A 17,982-nucleotide genomic window follows, 5' to 3' on the forward strand; every position below is an offset into this window, starting at 1 on the left:
ACAAACACTCAAAATAGACAGTGCCCCTCCCCCCGCGGTCCTCCAGAGCAGGAGGACAGACGAGGCGCGAGGGCCAGAGCGTCCCCCTCGCGCGCTCTCTGATCCGGAAGTCTTGTCTCCCCTCGCTCTCTATGGGGGCGAGGCGGAAGTGCCTGGGAGGAGCGCGCGCCCCCTGGCGTGCGGAAGGGGCGTGTCCTCCGAGGCCTCTCCCCTCTCTCTCTCTGCCTTGGCGTCGTCCGCCATCTTGTCGCCCTCCCCCCATCGGACCCGGGAGAGGACGGCCCCCTCCTTCCTTCCCTCCCTCCCTCCCTCCCTCTCTCCCCCCGCAAGAAGGAGCGGACCCGGGAGAGGCCCCTGCTCGGCCCCCTCTTCCCGAAGCAGGTAAAGGCGCCCCGAAATGGCCCTGGTTTGGGTGGGGGGCTCTCCCAGAGCGGAACTGGAGAAGGGTCTTGAGGGGTCTATGGGGATCCCCCTGTTTTGGGGAGGGGGCCTGTGAGTAGGGGTCCCTTTGGGGCCCCTTGTGGGGCGGAGTAAGGGGGGGGGTCTGAGGGAGGCATTAGGGAAGAGACTGGAGGCCTAGGGGGCTCCCTCTGTTTTTGGGGGGAGGTCCTTGTGGGGTGGAGGGGGCTTCCTAAGGGTCGTCTAAGGGAGGAATTGAGGAAGGGTCTTGAGGGGTCTATGGGGCTCCCTGTGTTTTGGGAAGGGTCTTTTGGGGGGCTCTTTAGGGGCCCTTTGAAAGGGTCTGGGGCTTTAGGAAGGGGTGGGGGCTGGGTTAAAATGTGGACATGCTCAACAGGAGAGTGTTGGCACAACTGGGGAGGGGGATCTCTGAAGGGTCTGGGGGGGTTGGGGAGGGGCCATGGGGGCCCTCGTGGTTTTGGGGAGGGGTGGGGGCAGAGGCTGTCTTAAAATGGGACCTATTTGAGGGGGTTCTGTCTGTGGAGTTGGGGAGGGGTGCTCTTTGGATCTCTGGGGAGGGCAGTGTGAGGAAGACCTTGGGGGCCTTGAGCTCTATGGCTCCCTCTTTGTGGGGAGGGTCTTCTTCCAATGGAGAAGGCCTGCTTGTCCAACTGGGGAGGGGGTCTAATGATAGGAGAGAGGGAGGGGGTGGTTGCAGACCCTTCCTCCAATCCCCACTTTCCCAAAGTATACCTCAGTTCTTGGCACCGCTGCAAGCCATCGAAGGGGGAAGTCATGGGGGGGGGGTCTTGTACTCTGGGCTCTCTTTCCCTGTTTTTGTGGGGAGGGGGCTTTCAGTAAGGAAACGAACTTGAGAACATGGGGGTGGCCCCTGTCTTTTAAGAGGGTCTTCTTCAAATGGAATATGTCTCTTGTCCAGCTGGGAGGGGTCTTAGCCCCCTGGGGGGGTCTCACTGGGGATGATGGGATAGGAGGGGGATTATTCCTGCCTTGCAGACCCTTCCTCCAAATCCAAATTATACCTCAGTTCTATGCACCATTGTAAGCAATTCCTGCTCTGCTTTTGAGGGGAAGACATGGGGGGTCTTGTACTCTGGGGTCTCTTTCTCTCTTTCAGGCTCTGTGGATCCAAGGGGGAGGCCAGTATGTGGAGGATGTTGGGGGTCTTGAGCTCTGGGGGTCTCTCTTTGTGGGGAGGGGGCTTTGGGGAAGGAGATGAAGCTGGAAATTTGGAAGGGATGTGTTTGGGGGGAGAGGCTGTAAGAGGGTCTTCCTCCAATGGAAGAAGGCTCTTGGTCCAACTGGGGGGGGGGGGGGGGGCTCTGCTCCTTAGGGGTCTAAGTGGGGATGATGGGATAGGAGGAGGCAGTTGTTCCCCCAAGTCTCTCTTTTGTAGGGAGGGGGCTATCTGGAAGGAGATCCATCTGGAAAGGTGAAAGGGATATGTGTCTGTAAGAGACTGTGTTTTAAGAGGGTCTTCCTCCAGTGGAGGAGGTCTGCTTGTCCAACTGGGGAGGGGGGACTGCTTGGGGGGAGTCTTAACTGGGGATGATGGGATTGGTGGAGGGGCTAGTTCCTGCCCTGCCTGCCCTTCCCCTCCCTCCAAAGCATAGCTCAATGCTTTGCCCCACTGCAAGCAATTCCTGCTCCCTTATTAGACCCCCCCCCCAAATACACAGCCCTTGGGGTGCCTACATTCTTTATTTTGGTTCTTTATGTTGCCTTTACCCATTTGAGAAAACACTTTGCTTGCCCCCTCTGAGGCGGCCAGGGCTTTCAAAGGGACACACAGTAGGCAGAAGTACCCTATATGCTCAACTATAGGGAGGCCACATGCGTAGTCGAGGGAAGGCTTTGGGGGCCAAGTTATGGATTTTGATAGGACCTGAGGGTAAGTCGAGGGTAAAATGTAGGGCCTTATAGCAAAGGAAGTAAAAGACAGAGCAAAGGAAAAGGATGCCAAAGCACTTCCAAGGTCCCAGCAGGCAGAACTGTTTGTGCTCCCCTTAAAGGTGAGTGGATGAGAGACTGGGCAGGGGCTTCCTTTCACCAGGGGATGGTTCCCTTTTAAAGCCAGAGTTAAAGGACAGTCCTTTCATGGAGCCACAGACAAGGCAAGGTAAGGACTGGGGGGGGGAGAGGCGGTTGGTCATCTTTTGACTATACTTTTTAGGTTTATACATGAGCATATAAGTATTCTTTAGAAGCAGATCAAAACTGTGTCTTAAAACCAGTTTTAAAACAGACTAGGCTGCTGCCACACTGCAAAACAAATGCAGCTTGACTCCACTTTAACTGCCCCGGCTCCATTCTGTGGAATCCTGGGAGTTGTACTTTGTCATGGTCCTGGAGCGCTCTGACAGAGAAGTCTAACTATCTCTCCAATCTACAGATCCAGGATTTCATTAATACTAAGACATGGCAGCTAAAACTGTGTCAAACATCATGAATTCTGCAGTGTATGTGCATGAAACCAACTGGGTGACCTTTGGCAAGTCACACTCTCTCAGCTTCAGGGGAAGGTAATGGGGGCAAACCTCTGAACAAATCTTGCTATGAAAACTCCAAAATAAGTTTGCCTTAGGGTTGCCATTAGCCAGAAATGACTTGAAGGCACACGACAGCAAGAAGATGCAGCCACACAGACCCACATGCAGTTAAAGCAGCCCAAAAGCCTGGTTTTGGTGCACACTCGGTTACCTCTCTTGCAGAGGTTCAAAATGAGAACCCCTCTGCTATTGTCTTGCAGGCTACCTTGCTATATACAATGCTGGCATTTCTGTAGTCACACTGGGCATCTTTGGGGCACTCTGTTGAGAAATTGAAGTGTATCCAGAGGAGGGCAACCAAAATGGTGAATGGTTTGGAAATCATAAAGCCCTATGAGGGGAGACTTAAAGAGCTGGGATGTTTAGCCTGGAGAAGAGAAGGTTAAGAGGTGATATGGGAGCCCTGTTTAAATACTTGAAGGGATGACATATTGAGGAGGGAGAAAGCTTGTTTTCTGCTCCTCCAGAGACTAGGACCCAATGGAGCAATGGATGCCAGCTCCAGGAAAAGAGATTCCACCTCAATATTAGGAGGAACTTCCTGAGAGTAAGGGCTGTTCGACAGTGGAACACACTCCTTCCTTGGAGATTGTGGTGGAGTCTCCTTCTTTGGAGGCCTTCAAAGAGAGGCTGGGTGGCCATCTGTTGAGATGCTTTGATTGTGAGTTCCTGCATGGCAGAAGGGGGCTGGAGTGGATGGCCTTTGAGTGTCTCTTCCAACTCTGTGGTTCTGCTTCCTTGGCCATTCTGCCCGTCCCCATCCAGAAAACAGCTGGTTGTATCCAGAGGGACCCATCCCTACCACGAGGTTTCCGCATCCTGAAGGCACATGGTTATCTGTCAGTACTTTTAGTGCAGGATTCTGAAATCCAAAGCACATGTTCTGCAATTGGGATGAATTATGTGCAAAAATCAGCAGCCTCTTTGATTTTTATATGCATTGTGAAGTCTCTTGGGCTTCCTTTAAACTCCAGAGGGTAGAAGACCAGTTTCTGCACCTGTGCCCCCCATGATGGGCTCTGTGTGTTGTGGGCCTTCGAGTCATTTCCATAAGGGTTTGTACACTTCAGGTGGTTTTGGGCCCCATATAGAAGAGAAAGTTGGAGGTATGAGATTAATCACTTGATAAATAAGATTTGAGGATTACAACATTACTCAATTTATTTTAAGACATATGGTCTGGGGGGAACCTGAGGGAGGAATTGAGGAAGGGTCTTGAGGGGTCTATGGGGCTCCCTGTGTTTTGGGGAGGGGTCTTTTGGGGCAGGGGTCATGAAAAAGTTTATGCATCCCTTTGGCTGCAGTTTCCCCATCCCTCTTTGGCGCCTTATGTCTTAAGATAAACTGAGTAATAATGTAATCCTCAAATCTTATTTAGAATTTTTGACAGTAATTTAAAACAGTTAAAATACATTAAAAGCATCGGCCCCATACAGACTGCCAAAATAAAGCTGCTTTGGGTCACTTTGGAGGTATACAGCCTAAGAGTCCGGAAGCTGCACCAAAGCTGCACTCCAGTCCTTAGGACTGGATTGTGGCTTTGACGTGGCTTCTGGACTCTTAGGATGCATGCATCATTTAAAACAGCATACCTCCAAAGTAACCCAAAGCAGCTTTATTTTGGCCTGTCTGTATGGGGCTGTAGTCATTGAGGTTGCATCCGTAGTGCCAAATTAATCCGGTTTGGCATCACTTTAACTGCCCTGTGTCCGTGTTAAAGAATTGTGGGAATGGTAGTTCGTTGTGGCACCAGAGCTCTGCTCTGCTTGCTCTGGTGTCACGACGAACTACCATTCCCACAGTTCCATAGCATGGACCCAGGGCAGTTAAAGTGGTGCGAAACCAGACTATTTCATCAGTGCAGATGCAGTCATAGGCCTCCTCCTTTGGAGGTCTTTAAACAGAGGTTGGATGCCAGTCTTTTGGAAGTTTGTTCATTGTGTATTCCTGTGTGGCAGTGGGATGGACTTGGTGCCCCTTGGGGTCCTTTCTGCTTCTGTGATGGTCCTCCAGCATGATTCTATGATCAACTTCTGGCAGAGTTGCACTAGAGGACCTTTAGATTCCTAGAGAGGTTGAAAAAGAATAGTGTTTTTCAGCCTTCACTGGGGTCTTTCACTCCTGTCCCCAGCGAATGTGGAGGGACCACTGTGTAGGCATTGATATAGCTATTTAATTAATAGGCTAAACATCTTTAGTTGTTCTGTGTATTGATATTCCATCTGCAATGCTTCTGTCATTTAGATGAAGCTGCCTGCCTCGAATGGCACCCTTCTTCCATCCATGGGATCGTAGAATCCATCCCAGTTTTGTCTCCTCCAGCTGGCAGCAAAGTTTTGGGAGTCTTTTGGGCGCTGTCCTTTCCCAGCTTTGCCACCACAGAGCCTCCTAATGAAAGTGCCAGGGTTTAGCTCTGCCTCTAAGCTTACTCTCTTCTTGAGAACTCTTCTCTTTGAAAAATCTTTATGACGAACCAGAAAATATTTTCCAGCTGTTCTCTCCAACAGTAGAGAACATCCTGATAGCAAGAGCTGTTTTCTCAAAGGGAGGTGGAATCTCCGTCCTTGAAGGTTTCTAAACAGAAGTTGGATATTTGGCTTTGAGGGTGCTTTAGCTGGGTATTCCTGCATGGCAAGGGCTTGGACTAGTTTGCTCTTGTGTTGATTCTGTGGTTGAGACTCTTGGTTGTGTATTGGAAGCTACATCTGCCTGGCCAGTGTTGGAGGGGTGAATTGGGTGGTAATGGGGAGGACCACACCTGTTGCTTTGGGGCTCTCAGGATATTGGGATGCTCTCCTCCTGGGCCACCAGTCACTGAGAAGGGTGCTGTGGTATGGAAGGGGATACGTTGACGCAGGGAGTCTTTCTCATTGGTCTACTCTCTGTTTCTTTACCCCCAAAACAGAATCTGTATATTCCACTGATGTGTTTTGAATTTATGAAGCAAGAGTGCCTACTCAGCATGACTGAACAATTCAGGCCTAACTAATCTGTGGTAAGTACTCCTGAATGTGTGCTCTTGTTGGATAATGTAAAAAAAAGGCTTGTTGGGTCAGACTGAGAGATGATGATGATTGATGATGGTGATGATGATGACGATACAATAATAACCAGCGTCTTGGACTCCTACCCAACAAACGACTTTTAAAGACATTTTTTTACAAGGCCAATTCTGGGGAGAAAATCCTGATGATTATGGCAGCTGGGAACGATGATGATGATGATGATGATGATGATGATGATGATGATGATGACACCTGGCTGCCAGTGGTCATCAGGGTCTTCTCCCCAAAATTGGCCAACAATGGGCATTTCATTGGTCCAAGTACAGGTGGGGTGGGCTCATCCTAAAATAGTGGGGCAAGGTGCCATCTTCCTCATACTCAGACCATAAAATATCAGCTCTCAGATTTTTTGCTACCAGTTTTGCTGCCCTGCTTTAATCAAAAAAGGGCATTGCATCCTCCTGTGAAGTTGCTTTAATTATTATTATTATTATTCTGCTTTATTTATATAGCGCCGTAGGTTTGCACAGAGCTGTACATACAAACAATACAGTAGATAAGAATAATGCTTTGTCTGTAAGCCTGATGGCAATATATACTGTGCTTCTTCATAGAGTGCATAGTTAAAGCAGGGGGCTTATTGCCACAGATGTGGTGGTTACCTCCTTCAAAGGCTTTAAATGGGGAATTAGACAAATTCCTGTTGAATAAGTGGTTGCTAGTCTTCTTAATTTGGGGGGGGGGGTGCTACCTGGAGAGAGGTTGACCTAAATACCAGTTGCTGGGAAGCACTAAGTGGGAGGGCGCTATTATTGTCTTGTCCTTCCTATGGGGCTACCACTGGGGCAACAGGTTGCTGTTGTGTGGGTAAGGGAAATGTAATTTCCATGGGCAAAAGGTTGTCCTTCCCCTGGTTTGATTTGTCAGGGCACATCCAAGGTACCCCCAAGGAAATTAGAATCTGCTTTTGTAACTCCTTGATCATAAAAGATATTACTCATTTCAGTCTAGAATGTAATTATTAGTCCGATGTTGTGTGTGTATGTTTCTGACTTATGGTGACCCTAAGGCAACCCTATACAGTAATGGGGGTTTCTTGGCAAGCTTTGTTCAGAGGAGCTTTGTCATTGCCTTCTCCTGAGGCTGAGAGCATGAGACTTGCACAAGGTCACAAAGTGGGTTTCATGGATGAGTGGAAATCAAACCCTGGTCTCCAGAGTTGTTGTTTAGTGGTCAAACCACTATGCCACATTGGCTCCACATTCTGATGTTAAGGGAAGCTATACAGTCCAACACTCGTATCTGCAGGATCAGTAACAGCAGTTTCACATATCTGCTTCCAGAAAAAAAGGTTTCTGGAGGTCTCCTAGCACAACTCTGTGGTCACAGGCTGTCAGAATTTGACCATAGAATCACACAAGAAGACTTCAGATGCCTAGGAAGATCATCTCTCTAAGCCTCTAGCGCAGTGATGGCAAACCTATGGCATGCGTGCCAGAAATGGCAACTCAGAGCTTTCTCTATGGGCACACATGCTGTTGCCCTAACACAGAGTTTGCCAGAGTTTCTTACTAGAAAGCCAGAGGGACGTGACACTTTGCAATAAATAAGTGGGGTCTGGGTTGCAGTTTGGGCACTCAGTCTGTAAAAGGTTGGCTATCACTGCTCTAGAGCTACTCTTTGGTAGCTCCAAAGTACTACCAGACCTTCTCTTTGGTCAACTTGTTCCAGAAATAATGCTGTTTGCTGCTAATTGTGGTTTCCTTGATAGCCGTAGGAACAGATCCCCACAGATACAGATGGTGGACTGTATTTCCCCACTGCTGTCTCAGAGGATTGCGTGGTCACCTGTGGAAAAGCTGCCCTTTTTATTAAGCAGGCCTAACCAATTGGTCACCCTCAGAGCTGCTAAATTCTTGCAGTCTTCTGTTTGAGTGCAAAGACCAAAGGTGAGATTTGTAATAGGTTTGTGTAATGACTGATTGCTAATCACAATAAAAGGTTGACAACTGGCTGGTTGGCCATTGCGAGAGAAGCAGGACGCTCTGCTAGACAGGGGTTTGTGCTGCTCCACTCCAGTGCTCTTCTTAACGTTCTCCCATTAACAGTTCAAGGCCTTTGTGAGCACTGATGGTTTGGGGGGGGGGGGGTGGTGGTGCTTGATTTTTAGTTTCTATCTTAAATATAAATCCTTTCTCCTGTGTGCAGAGTTGCACATGGGGTGCCATTGTGTTTTGCACATTGTTCATGCAGGCTTGGCTGTGTATTCAGTTTCACACGTGGTGACTCAGTTCAGTTGCACTCTATTCCCATTCCACTCCAGGGCTGCATTGCACATGGAGAGATTTACGCTGCTCAGCCCCCAGCGTGTGCCCTCACAGCCCTGGGGTTCGCTTGTTCCACGTAAGCAAGGGAAAGTGCTACTGCTCTCTTAATATAATCCAGGGAGGCTTTTGTACTCCTGGATCACCCGATGAGACGTTGTTTATACACTTTGAATTTCCTCCCCTTTAGCCATGAGTGTCGGGTTGAACTTCTTAGTTGCTTCTTTTATTGTTGAGGAAGTTGATAAAGCTGCTGAGAGACTGGTGTGCCAGGTATTTAGCATAAAGACATTGCAATGAATTTCAGGGGCAGGAGGGAGATGGAAGAGGACCTACACAGACCTTTGCTCTTCTTTCAGGGACAGGGAGATGCTGTGAAGAAGAAGAGGCTGGCTCTTGAGACGCTCCTCTGTGCTGCTCTCCTGGATGGAAGCTGCTGACCACAAGGGAGCCCTTCCAGAGCATTGTCTGAACACTGTCTGGCCAGTGCCATCCCCCTCCCCCTAAGATAACCCCCAGCCCACTGCCCTGCAACTACTCCTTGCCTGGGATGCTGTACGTGCCTTGCTCTGCCTCGTGGGGGAAGACTCCCAGCTGTTTTGGGGCGACTGAGTAGCCAAGGTTAGAGGTAGGCATCTTGTGATCCCAAGTACCATGAACACTGTGTTGGTAGATAACCCTTTTGCATCCTATGTTAGCACCCAGGGCATCATCCTGTGTTTGCACTCTCTGATTTCTCCCTGAAGTCTTTTGTCAGAGACAGACCTCCCTTGGCTAGCTGTCTTTTGTCAGAGACAGACCTCCAAGGACTGACTTTCGGTTTGTGGATTCAGGAGGGACAAGCGGTGTACCCCGTCCTGTGTAGACAAGCCAAATGGATCTGTGAGAGTGAATGCGCATACCCAGGCACTGTGAGTGCCCACCACTTGGAGTGTGTATGTAGCCTGAGGATAAACAGTGCCTATTTTGTTGACTTAAATATACACCAGTAAAGGAGTTGCCTTGGTGTCTGTTCTTGTATTTTTAAACATGCAGAATCTTCTCTGTACAAATCTTAATGTACGTGCTAGAAATCATCCCACTCTTCAGTAGGAGCAGGAGTACTGGGTTAGTTTCAGCGAGGTCACATTCTTTACATGTTATGCAAATCTCCTGCTTTTTCAGCCCTGCGTTATGGTTGTGTTCTGATGAAATGGAGACTTTAAATCTTTTGGCCAGGGATAATAGGGCTCAGTGGAGACGGGAGAGGAATTGAAAACTCGTGGGGGGAGAGAAAAGGGAACTTTCTCCACCTGAATCTCTGGAAGCTTAGCTCAACCCTCTCGGTTTGGGGCTCTGTGTGCGCATGTGTGTTTCCTTCCCACAACTGTGAAGGCTGTTAACTAGCTTTTTAAAGGGAAACTGGGGTTCTCAGCAAGGCAAATTCTCCTCTTGAGCCTCAACTATGCAGTGTATCAAGTATATTTTGTTCCTGCAGTGATAGATAATGCGTATTCAGGTGTATGGCTGAGTGTGACATCAGTCTGAACTGTTTGGTGCTTTATTTGACTTTGGTCAGTCCTGAATCTGTTTGCTCTTGCTTTGGGGATTTTCCTCACTACGAACCTGTGGCTGTTTAGAAGTCAAGAGTGTTTAACAGGAGCAGGCTCGGTATAAATCCATATTAGAACTGGACCGGTTGCAGCACATCACTTCCTTTGTTGTTGTCACTGATATTTGTCATTCATAGAATGATAGAGTGGCAAAGGACCACAAGGGTCATCCAGTCCAACCCTCTGCCATGCAGGAACTCACAATCAAAGCGTCCCCGGCAGATGGCCATCCAATCTGTTAAAAAAGTTCCAAAAAAGGGAGACTCCACTGCCCTCCGAGGGAGTGTCTTCCATTGTCAAGAAGTTCCTCCTTTTCCTGTAGCTTTTATCCATTGCTCCATTGTGTCCTATTCTCTGGAGCAGCACAAAACAAGCTTGCTCCCTCCTGAATATGACATCCCTTCAGATATTTAAACAAGGCCATCATATCACCTCTTAACCTTCTCTTCTCCAGGCTAAATATACCCAGCTCCTTCTCTCCTCATAAGGCATGGCTTCTAGACCCTTCACCATCCAGCCAGTTTCAGCGTATAGTGCCTCTATGAATGAGAGACCTCTAAGAGCCCTGGTCAACAGCAGCCCTGCTCAGGTCTTGCAAACTCAGGGCAGAAGCTGTGGCTGTTTTTCCTCTGTTTCCAATGTGCCCAAAGGATGACAGCATCAGCTTAATCATCTTGGATTCTGGGGAGAGTTTAGGCTTGATTTGCTGCTGGGCCCATTTATATGTCTTTTGAGCTGCCTGTGGCATCTGTAGAACTCTCTGGCCAGTGCCACATTTCAAGCAAGCTGATTCTTTCCCTATCATCTTTCTTCATTGTCCAGCTTTCACAACTATACAGTATGTAGAAATGGGAAATGGCCTGGATAATTCTAACTTTGGTATTCACTGATATAACTTTACACCTGAGGATCTTGTCTAGTTCCTTCTCTTTGTCTTCTGAAACCATGTCCTGTTAGGAGCAGCTGAGGGAGCTGGGTATCTTTAACCTGGAGAAGAGAAGGTTAAGAGGTGCCAAGATGGCCTTCTTTAAGTATTTGAAGAGATGTCTCATTGAGGAGGGAGCAAACTTGTTTTCTGCTGCTCCAGAGAATAGTACCCGGAACATTGGATGCAAACTACAGGAGAAGAGAGTCCATCTCAACATTAGGAAGAACTTACTGATGGTAAGAGTTGTTTGGCAGCGGAATATGCTGCTGTCTCTGAAGGTGGTGAAGTCTTCTTCTTTGGAGGTTTTTAAAGAGAGTCGGATGGCCATCTGTCTCAGGGAGGGCTTGGACTGTATCTTCCTGGGGAGCCTTGGGAATCTCTACCAACTCATTACAATCTCCATTTGGACTCATGACTGAGCCAAGGCATAAAAAATCCTCAGTTATTTCAGTGTCTTTTGTCACCTCCTCCCTCCACTTGCTTCAAAAGTCATGCCACTTCAGTGCATCTTCCAGACGTTTGGGCAAGGAAGCAGGACAGACAACGGCCCCAGAGCCCCAACGGCACAGGGCTGATGACCATGCTTCCAGTGCCCAGGAGAGGATGCGGTGTGGTTCCCCTTCACACGTTCATTGGACATGGGAAGGCCCTCATGGAAACAGCCCTTTTTGTTTGGACAGTATGATCAGCTTAGCTGGAATTAGAGCGCAAAATGGGGCCTTGGGTGGGAAGATGAACCAGTGTTGCTTCACAGGAAAAAGGGTGACGTGGGAAATATGCAATGCTCTAAATTCTTTTAGCACTCTTTCTATATCTGCAGTTAGTTACTTTGGGAACATAAAGTGCATAAAATTGATTTATCCATAAAGTTATCATGTTTTGGCATATTAAATTAAAAGTGTTGTTTAGTCAGAAAACAGTTAAAGATTTGCTAATTGACTTTACTAATTGAATGCTTTAGTTGCAAATGGGGCCGCTAAGTGCTAAGAAATCTAAGACTTCATACTTTTTTGCCAGTTTATGAGAAGTCGGCAAAAGGTTCAAATTGTAAACAGATGATAATAAAGATGATAATAAACTTTCTCTGTCCTGACCTCTGGCTTGCGCACCGTCTCATGCAGACGCAAGTAGGCTCTCGTTTTCAGAAAAGAAGCTAAGTGAAAAGAGAGAAGATTGAATACAGTACTCCTTTTGTGACATGTCTACAGTAACTGGTCTGGAAACTGAACTGTTGCTGTCAGCAGCTTCTACCTCTTCTCATCCTTTTAGTTTTTTAAAAGTATTTTCATGGATATCTAAATAGGGAAGGCTTGCCAGAGTGAGACAAGCTTCTCTGCCCTTCTGCACATCGGTTTATGTCTTGATTTTGCTGTTTTTCCATTGTCTGGTTTCTTTCTCCCACTGCAGAAGATGGAAGAATCTGGAGCAGGAGAAGAAAGACTTTCTTTTGCAAAGTCCTTAATAACCCTTTTGCAGGAGGGATCTGCATGGCAGAGTATCCTAAGCTGTATTCCTTGGCCAAGTACCTGAGGAACATTCTGTATTCTGTAACATCCAGTGTCTACTCTTTGAGTGTGTTTAGAAAATCATTTTGGAAGAACTAACCACTGGACAATGGTACTCAGAATATGGAGAAACAGTGGTTTCCAGTCAGTCAGACAAGACTGCATTTTATCACCATATTTGTTCAACTTGCACGCTGAAAATATCTTCTGCAAAGCAGGATTGGGCTCGGAGGTGAGAGGCATGAAAACTGGAGGAAGGACGTCAGCAATTTCAGATACGCAGATGACACCATATTGCTAGTAGAAAATAGCAAAGACCTGGAACAATTGCTGAAGAAAGTTGAGGAAGAAAAAGCAAATGCAGGTTTAATGTAGAACATTAAGAAAACAGAAATAATGTCCACAGAAGCTTTAAATAACTTCAGTGTCAGCGACAAAGAAATTGAAATAGTTAAAAGATTTTCAATACCTTGGACCAGTCATTAAACAGAATGGAGATTACAGTCAACAAGTGCAAAGACATCTCATTGAACACTAAAGTTAGGATTGTCCATTGCATTTCCTATTACTCTGCATAGATGTGAGAGCTGGGAGGAAAACAAAGCTGATAGAAAGAAGAGCAACTCATTTGAGATGGGATGTTGGAGATGAATGCTGATGATCCTGTGGATAGCCAAAGAGACAAGCAAATGGGTCTTTGAACACAAGAAGCCAAGATGACTGGACTGAGGCTTTCATATTTTGCCACATCATGAAAAAGCATAGATCATTGGAAAAGACAATAATGCTAGGAAAGGTGGAGGAATGTAGAATGAGAGCAAGACGGCGTTGTAGATGAAAACCTTCTCTTCCCCAGGCTAAACATACCCATCTCCCTAAGTCACTTGTCATAGGGCTTGGGTGTTCTCCATTTTGGTGGCCCTCCTCTGGACACGCTCCAGCTTGTTCACATCCCTCTTGAGTTGCGGTACCCAGAACCAGACACAATATGCCAAGTCAGGCTTGACCAAAGCAGAAGAGAGTGGTACTATTACTTTCCTCGATCTAGGCACTAAACTCCTCTTGATGCAGCCTAGGATCATATTGGCTTTTTTAGCTTCTACATCACACTATTGACTGTTCAGTTCTCCTCAGTGTTCACAAGGTGAATTAGTGGGAGACTTGGCTTGATGCTAAAAACTGGCACCCATCCCTGTTGTTAAGCTTTTGTGGGTGATGGGAATGAGATGGATTGGAGGGTCTTTAGCAGAGGAAAGCAGCACGGTCCTATGGCTGATGGATTCAGCCCCCCACCCAACAAGTGGTAGAACTGGACTGGAAGCAGTTCTACTCAGATTATCTCTTGGTCTACACTCCAGTTTCCCATATCTGGCTCAATGGGTTCCCCAAGCTGGAGTCCACCCTCCCATGGGGAGGATGATGGAAGATGAACTCCCAGGGTTTTATATAGATGATGGACTCCCAGAGGTTCATATGGTGCTGAAGCACACAAAGGAAAGGAGTGCTTTGATTGTGTCTTCCTGCATGGCAGAAGGGGCTGGTAATTGGGGTCTCTTCTATCTTTAGGATTTTATGAAAATGAAGTGCTTAGGTGTCACTTGCCTCCCATCCCAATACCTATGAGAACTGTAGCCACAGGTGGCTAAAAGGGAAAGGTTCTTCCCCCACCCTGTTCCCCCCTTTGCACTACCAGGCTAAACCAAAACAGTCTAGTGCAGCTCCCAGATTCCCTCATCAGTGGCCATGCTAGCAAAGGCATCTGGGTGTTGAAGTCCAAGCCTGTTGGAGGATCAAAGGTTGAGAACCTCTGGTCTAGTTGGTCCTCCTAAATACAGATTGACCTTTTCAGTTGTCCTGGACAGCTGCTGATGGGCCATGGCACTGATAGGAAGTCTAGAACCCTCTGCCTGGTGGCGGAGGCTGTGCTGACTGTAGAGACAGTAGTCCTCTGTGGCTGTAAAAGTCAACAAGGCTGGTGTTTAACTTAGCCCTGGTGAATTTAAAATGCAGCAAGGCCAATGTTTAAATAGGTTGTGGTTTGAGTGGTGGACTAGGACTCTGAGAGATGAGGGTTCAAATCCCTGCTCAGCTGTGGAAACCCACTGGGTGCCTTGGGCAAGTGACACTCTCACACTCCGGGGAAGAGAGTGGCAACCCCCTTCGGAATAAACCCTGCCAAGAAAACCCCATGATAATGTCACCATAAGTCACAAACAAGTGCAAGGTGGCACAACGCTGTGTAAATTTACAGCACTTTATAAATAAAGGTTAATAATAACAACAACAACAGAGCACTGTTTAAATCTCTGTGAAAACCCATGTGCTTTCCGGTCTTTTTTTCAAGCTGTGGGTGTTGTTTTACCTTTGGCTCGATATGATTTGTTGTTGTTGTTGTTGTTGTTCTTGGTCTTCTGCAAGTTCTCAGTAAGGACTACATGCAGAATTGGGAGAAGGCAGTGAAGCATGATTTCCAGAACTCCAAACTGCTTCAGGTGGAGGAAAGTCTGTGGCTCAGGAGGCGATCTCTGACCTGCGAAATGCCCACGGCTGCTGCTTGAAAGTGAAAGGAAATCTCTGCTGGATCAGCGTTGGGCTCATTTGCCAGTCAGCAGAGAGCAAGCAGGGATATTAGCAGCCAGGCTCAGTTTCCCAGCAGTGCTTTCCTGGTTCCCCGTTGTGGGACGGAGGCCACTGATAACCAGACCTCCAGCAGCTCAGTCTTACAGCTGTATGGCTCTTAGCGGCAAAAATCTTTTCATGTCATCATCGGTGGATCACCAAAGCAGTCTTTGGCTTAGAAAGAGGTGGGATTCTTGCACAGGCTGCAAGAAAAAAAGTCCTCTGGCTGACCATTGCCAACCTGGTCCTGGCTGAATGGAGTAAGCGCCCGCCAGAGGACCTGAGTGTACAGGGCAGAGTATATGGGAGAAGACCCAGACTATGCAGGCCTTTAAACTAGGAGACCACACTGGCTCTTCCTTGCTGCGTTGTTGTTGTATGTCTTCACTTTCTGACTCCTTTGAACCCTGGCCTCCTGGAGCCAGCACTCGGATGGGTAGTTGATGCTGGCTCCCTTGGGGCAACTAGGAACAGGACTCTGGACCAGAGACAGTCCTGTTTCAGCCCAATCCGGCTACAGGGCTGCTCTTCTGTTTGTCCCGCCTCTAAGCAACTGGCCTTGGCAGCGCATGCAGTTCTGCTGCTGTTTCCTGGCATGAATGGTTGCTCTGAAGAGGCTTGTGTGCTTTTCTTAGTGTGTTCTGTCCACTTTTCCTTCTGGCCGATGTGCCACACGTACAGCTCCTTTTGTCTGCCCCAGTTCTCTGTTTGCTTTGCAGCTGGGCTTTAGCTCCTCTGAGCTGCTATTTGGCTGGGTGCTTGTGCGCCTTTTGGGACTCCCTCTTCCTCCTGCCTGGGAAGGCCAGCCCTCCCAACTCAGAGGAGGAGCTGCAAGGCAGCAAACAGCAAATTTAAACAATACATTAAAAATACAAAAGCATTAAAACGTATAAATGTAAAATTTGAAAAAAACAATTTAACAATTTAAAAAGTTAAAACAGCTGAGCTTTATAATGTAAAATGTGTTTAAAACTATTCAAGCCTTAAAATCTAAATTACAAAGCATTTAAAGCCCAAGGGCACAAGAATGTTTTTATCTGTCACTGAAAGGACAGCAGGGAAGGCCATCCATCGTCTGGTTCATGGCAATATAGTAATGCCAATGTATTAATTAATTAATTAATATTTTAACTAATTCCTCAATATTGAAAATCAGGGCAGCTTGCAAAAATTAAAAAAGAAATGCAGCTAAAAACAAAGGCAGACTAAAAGCGTTTTTAAAATGTTCCCATAAGATGCAATTTGATCATCCATTGACAGTGGTGCAGCCCTTGGCAGGTATCCCATGGGGTTTGGTCCCAGGACCCTCCGTGGATAGCAAACTCTGGATGCTCAAGTCCCATGAAACCCAGTGAGATGATGTCCCTTACATAAAATAGCAAAATCAAGGTTTGGTTTGGGAATTTCTCTTGTTTTTGAATATTTTCAAGCCATGCACAGTTGAATCTTTCTGCCTCTTGGCTTCATCCGGTCTTCTCCCTGCTTGTGCTTTCAGAGCAGCCGAGGTGCTGAGCACCACCACGCTGGGGCATCATGTCAGGCCCAGTGCCAAGTCGAGCGAGAGTCTACGCAGACGTGAACACGCAGAGGCCCCGCGAGTATTGGGACTACGAGTCGCATGTCGTGGAATGGGGGTAAGGCAGCTGCGGGTTCGGATTTCACCATGGCGGGATTCTTTTTATTTAACTTTTATTAATTTAAAATATTATGACTCTCTCATACACAATCTTCCCGAAATCATGATTGAGCTGAACATTTTGTTACATACATGTATGTCTTCCATAACATCCAAACAATGATACCTTTATAGGGGCAACCATAATGCACAATTACATGTTGCAAGCTTTCGAAGTCACATTGGCTTCTTCTTCTTCTTCTTCATCAGGCAAACAGGAGAAAGAAATTGGAGATGTTTGTCCTAGGCCTGCATTTTCTGTTTCTGGTCTTAGTTCAGATGGCAGGGAGGGCTATCTGCAGGCTGCCATCTCCTCCTTTGGCCATGCGGTCACTGGGAGATTTTCAAAGTCAGGGGAATTCAATGCCAATTTGCAATTCAAAGATGATGTTTCCTTGGAATCCAACATGTCTCCTTCCTTTGTGATGCCACAGGCTGGATTTCTCAAGAAGTCTTGCATAGTTTTTCTATCATCTACCTAGAATAGCTTTCTTATCTACAAACAAGTCCAGTACGTATCCTTTCTTTGTGTTGCATATGTAGCTGCACCTTTCCTATCTAACCAATACAACTTTCATGGTCTTCTTTCATCACATGTATGAAGTATATATTTTACTTTCCTAATACAAATATGGTTGTCTGTACATACAAACAGATCCATATATAATCTTCAAATATATAACTATAAATGATATCACTCCTTTGTTATGTTTGTCTCTCCTATTGTATGCAAATTGTTGCTTTCCAGTTTTAAATTTGCCTAGTACTGTTCGCTGTCTTTTATGTTTGTTGTTATCTCCTAGGAAATCTGGTTCTGGGAAATGTTTTTATTTATTCCCCATCTTTCCTTACAATATTCCAATATTGGTAACCAAGCCCTTTCTTCCTCGTACATTGACTTGTTAGTTATCATGTTGTGTTAATCTGTCAATTTTTCTTGAATTAAGAGAATCATTTGTGGCTACAAAAATAATTCTTTGTAGCCACTCTTCCATTGAAGGAGGTTCTTCAAGTTTCCATTTGTTTGCTATAGTCAGTCTTGCAGCGCAAACCAAACATAATACAGTTCTCCAGTGTTCATCTTCATCTTCCTTTCGAGGTCATGGTTAGTAAATAAAGTTCTGGGATTCTGAGAGCCTTTTCTCTCCCAGCCTCTCAGATCGTGTTTGAAAGGGCCAGGGCCAGCTACCATTGGAGGAACATGTTTCTTCTCAATCAGTGTTGCCAACAAGCCTGGAAGATAATTCCCGGAAATGTCTGTCCAAAACCCGCTGAATCCCCCCAGATCACACGGAATATTCAGTCACAATTCCCAGAAAATTCCCATAATGTTAAAATGGCAGATGTTTTGCAAATAAACGTAAA

General features: G+C 46.7%; 1 protein-coding gene across 3 annotated transcripts in view; it reads left to right on the plus strand.

Moving 5' to 3' along the window:
- The first annotated feature begins 228 nt into the window (after window positions 1-228).
- The window catches only part of LOC121928611 (casein kinase II subunit alpha-like), a 35,297-nt gene continuing 17,543 nt past the window's right edge, over window positions 229-17,982 (plus strand). Inside the window, exons 1-4 of one of the 3 annotated variants that reach the window (XM_042463551.1) lie at window positions 229-381; window positions 5,875-5,964; window positions 8,658-8,926; window positions 16,438-16,576. In XM_042463551.1, coding sequence (XP_042319485.1) covers window positions 16,476-16,576 — 101 coding nt within the window. In that variant the 5' untranslated portion in view covers window positions 229-381; window positions 5,875-5,964; window positions 8,658-8,926; window positions 16,438-16,475. Of the gene's footprint in view, window positions 382-5,874; window positions 5,965-7,902; window positions 7,924-8,657; window positions 8,927-16,437; window positions 16,577-17,982 lie in introns of those variants that run through there. The other 2 variants (XM_042463554.1, XM_042463552.1) reach the window with 2 other exon arrangements.

Source organism: Sceloporus undulatus, chromosome 4, assembly GCF_019175285.1.
Source record: "Sceloporus undulatus isolate JIND9_A2432 ecotype Alabama chromosome 4, SceUnd_v1.1, whole genome shotgun sequence".
Classification (NCBI taxonomy): domain Eukaryota; kingdom Metazoa; phylum Chordata; class Lepidosauria; order Squamata; family Phrynosomatidae; genus Sceloporus; species Sceloporus undulatus.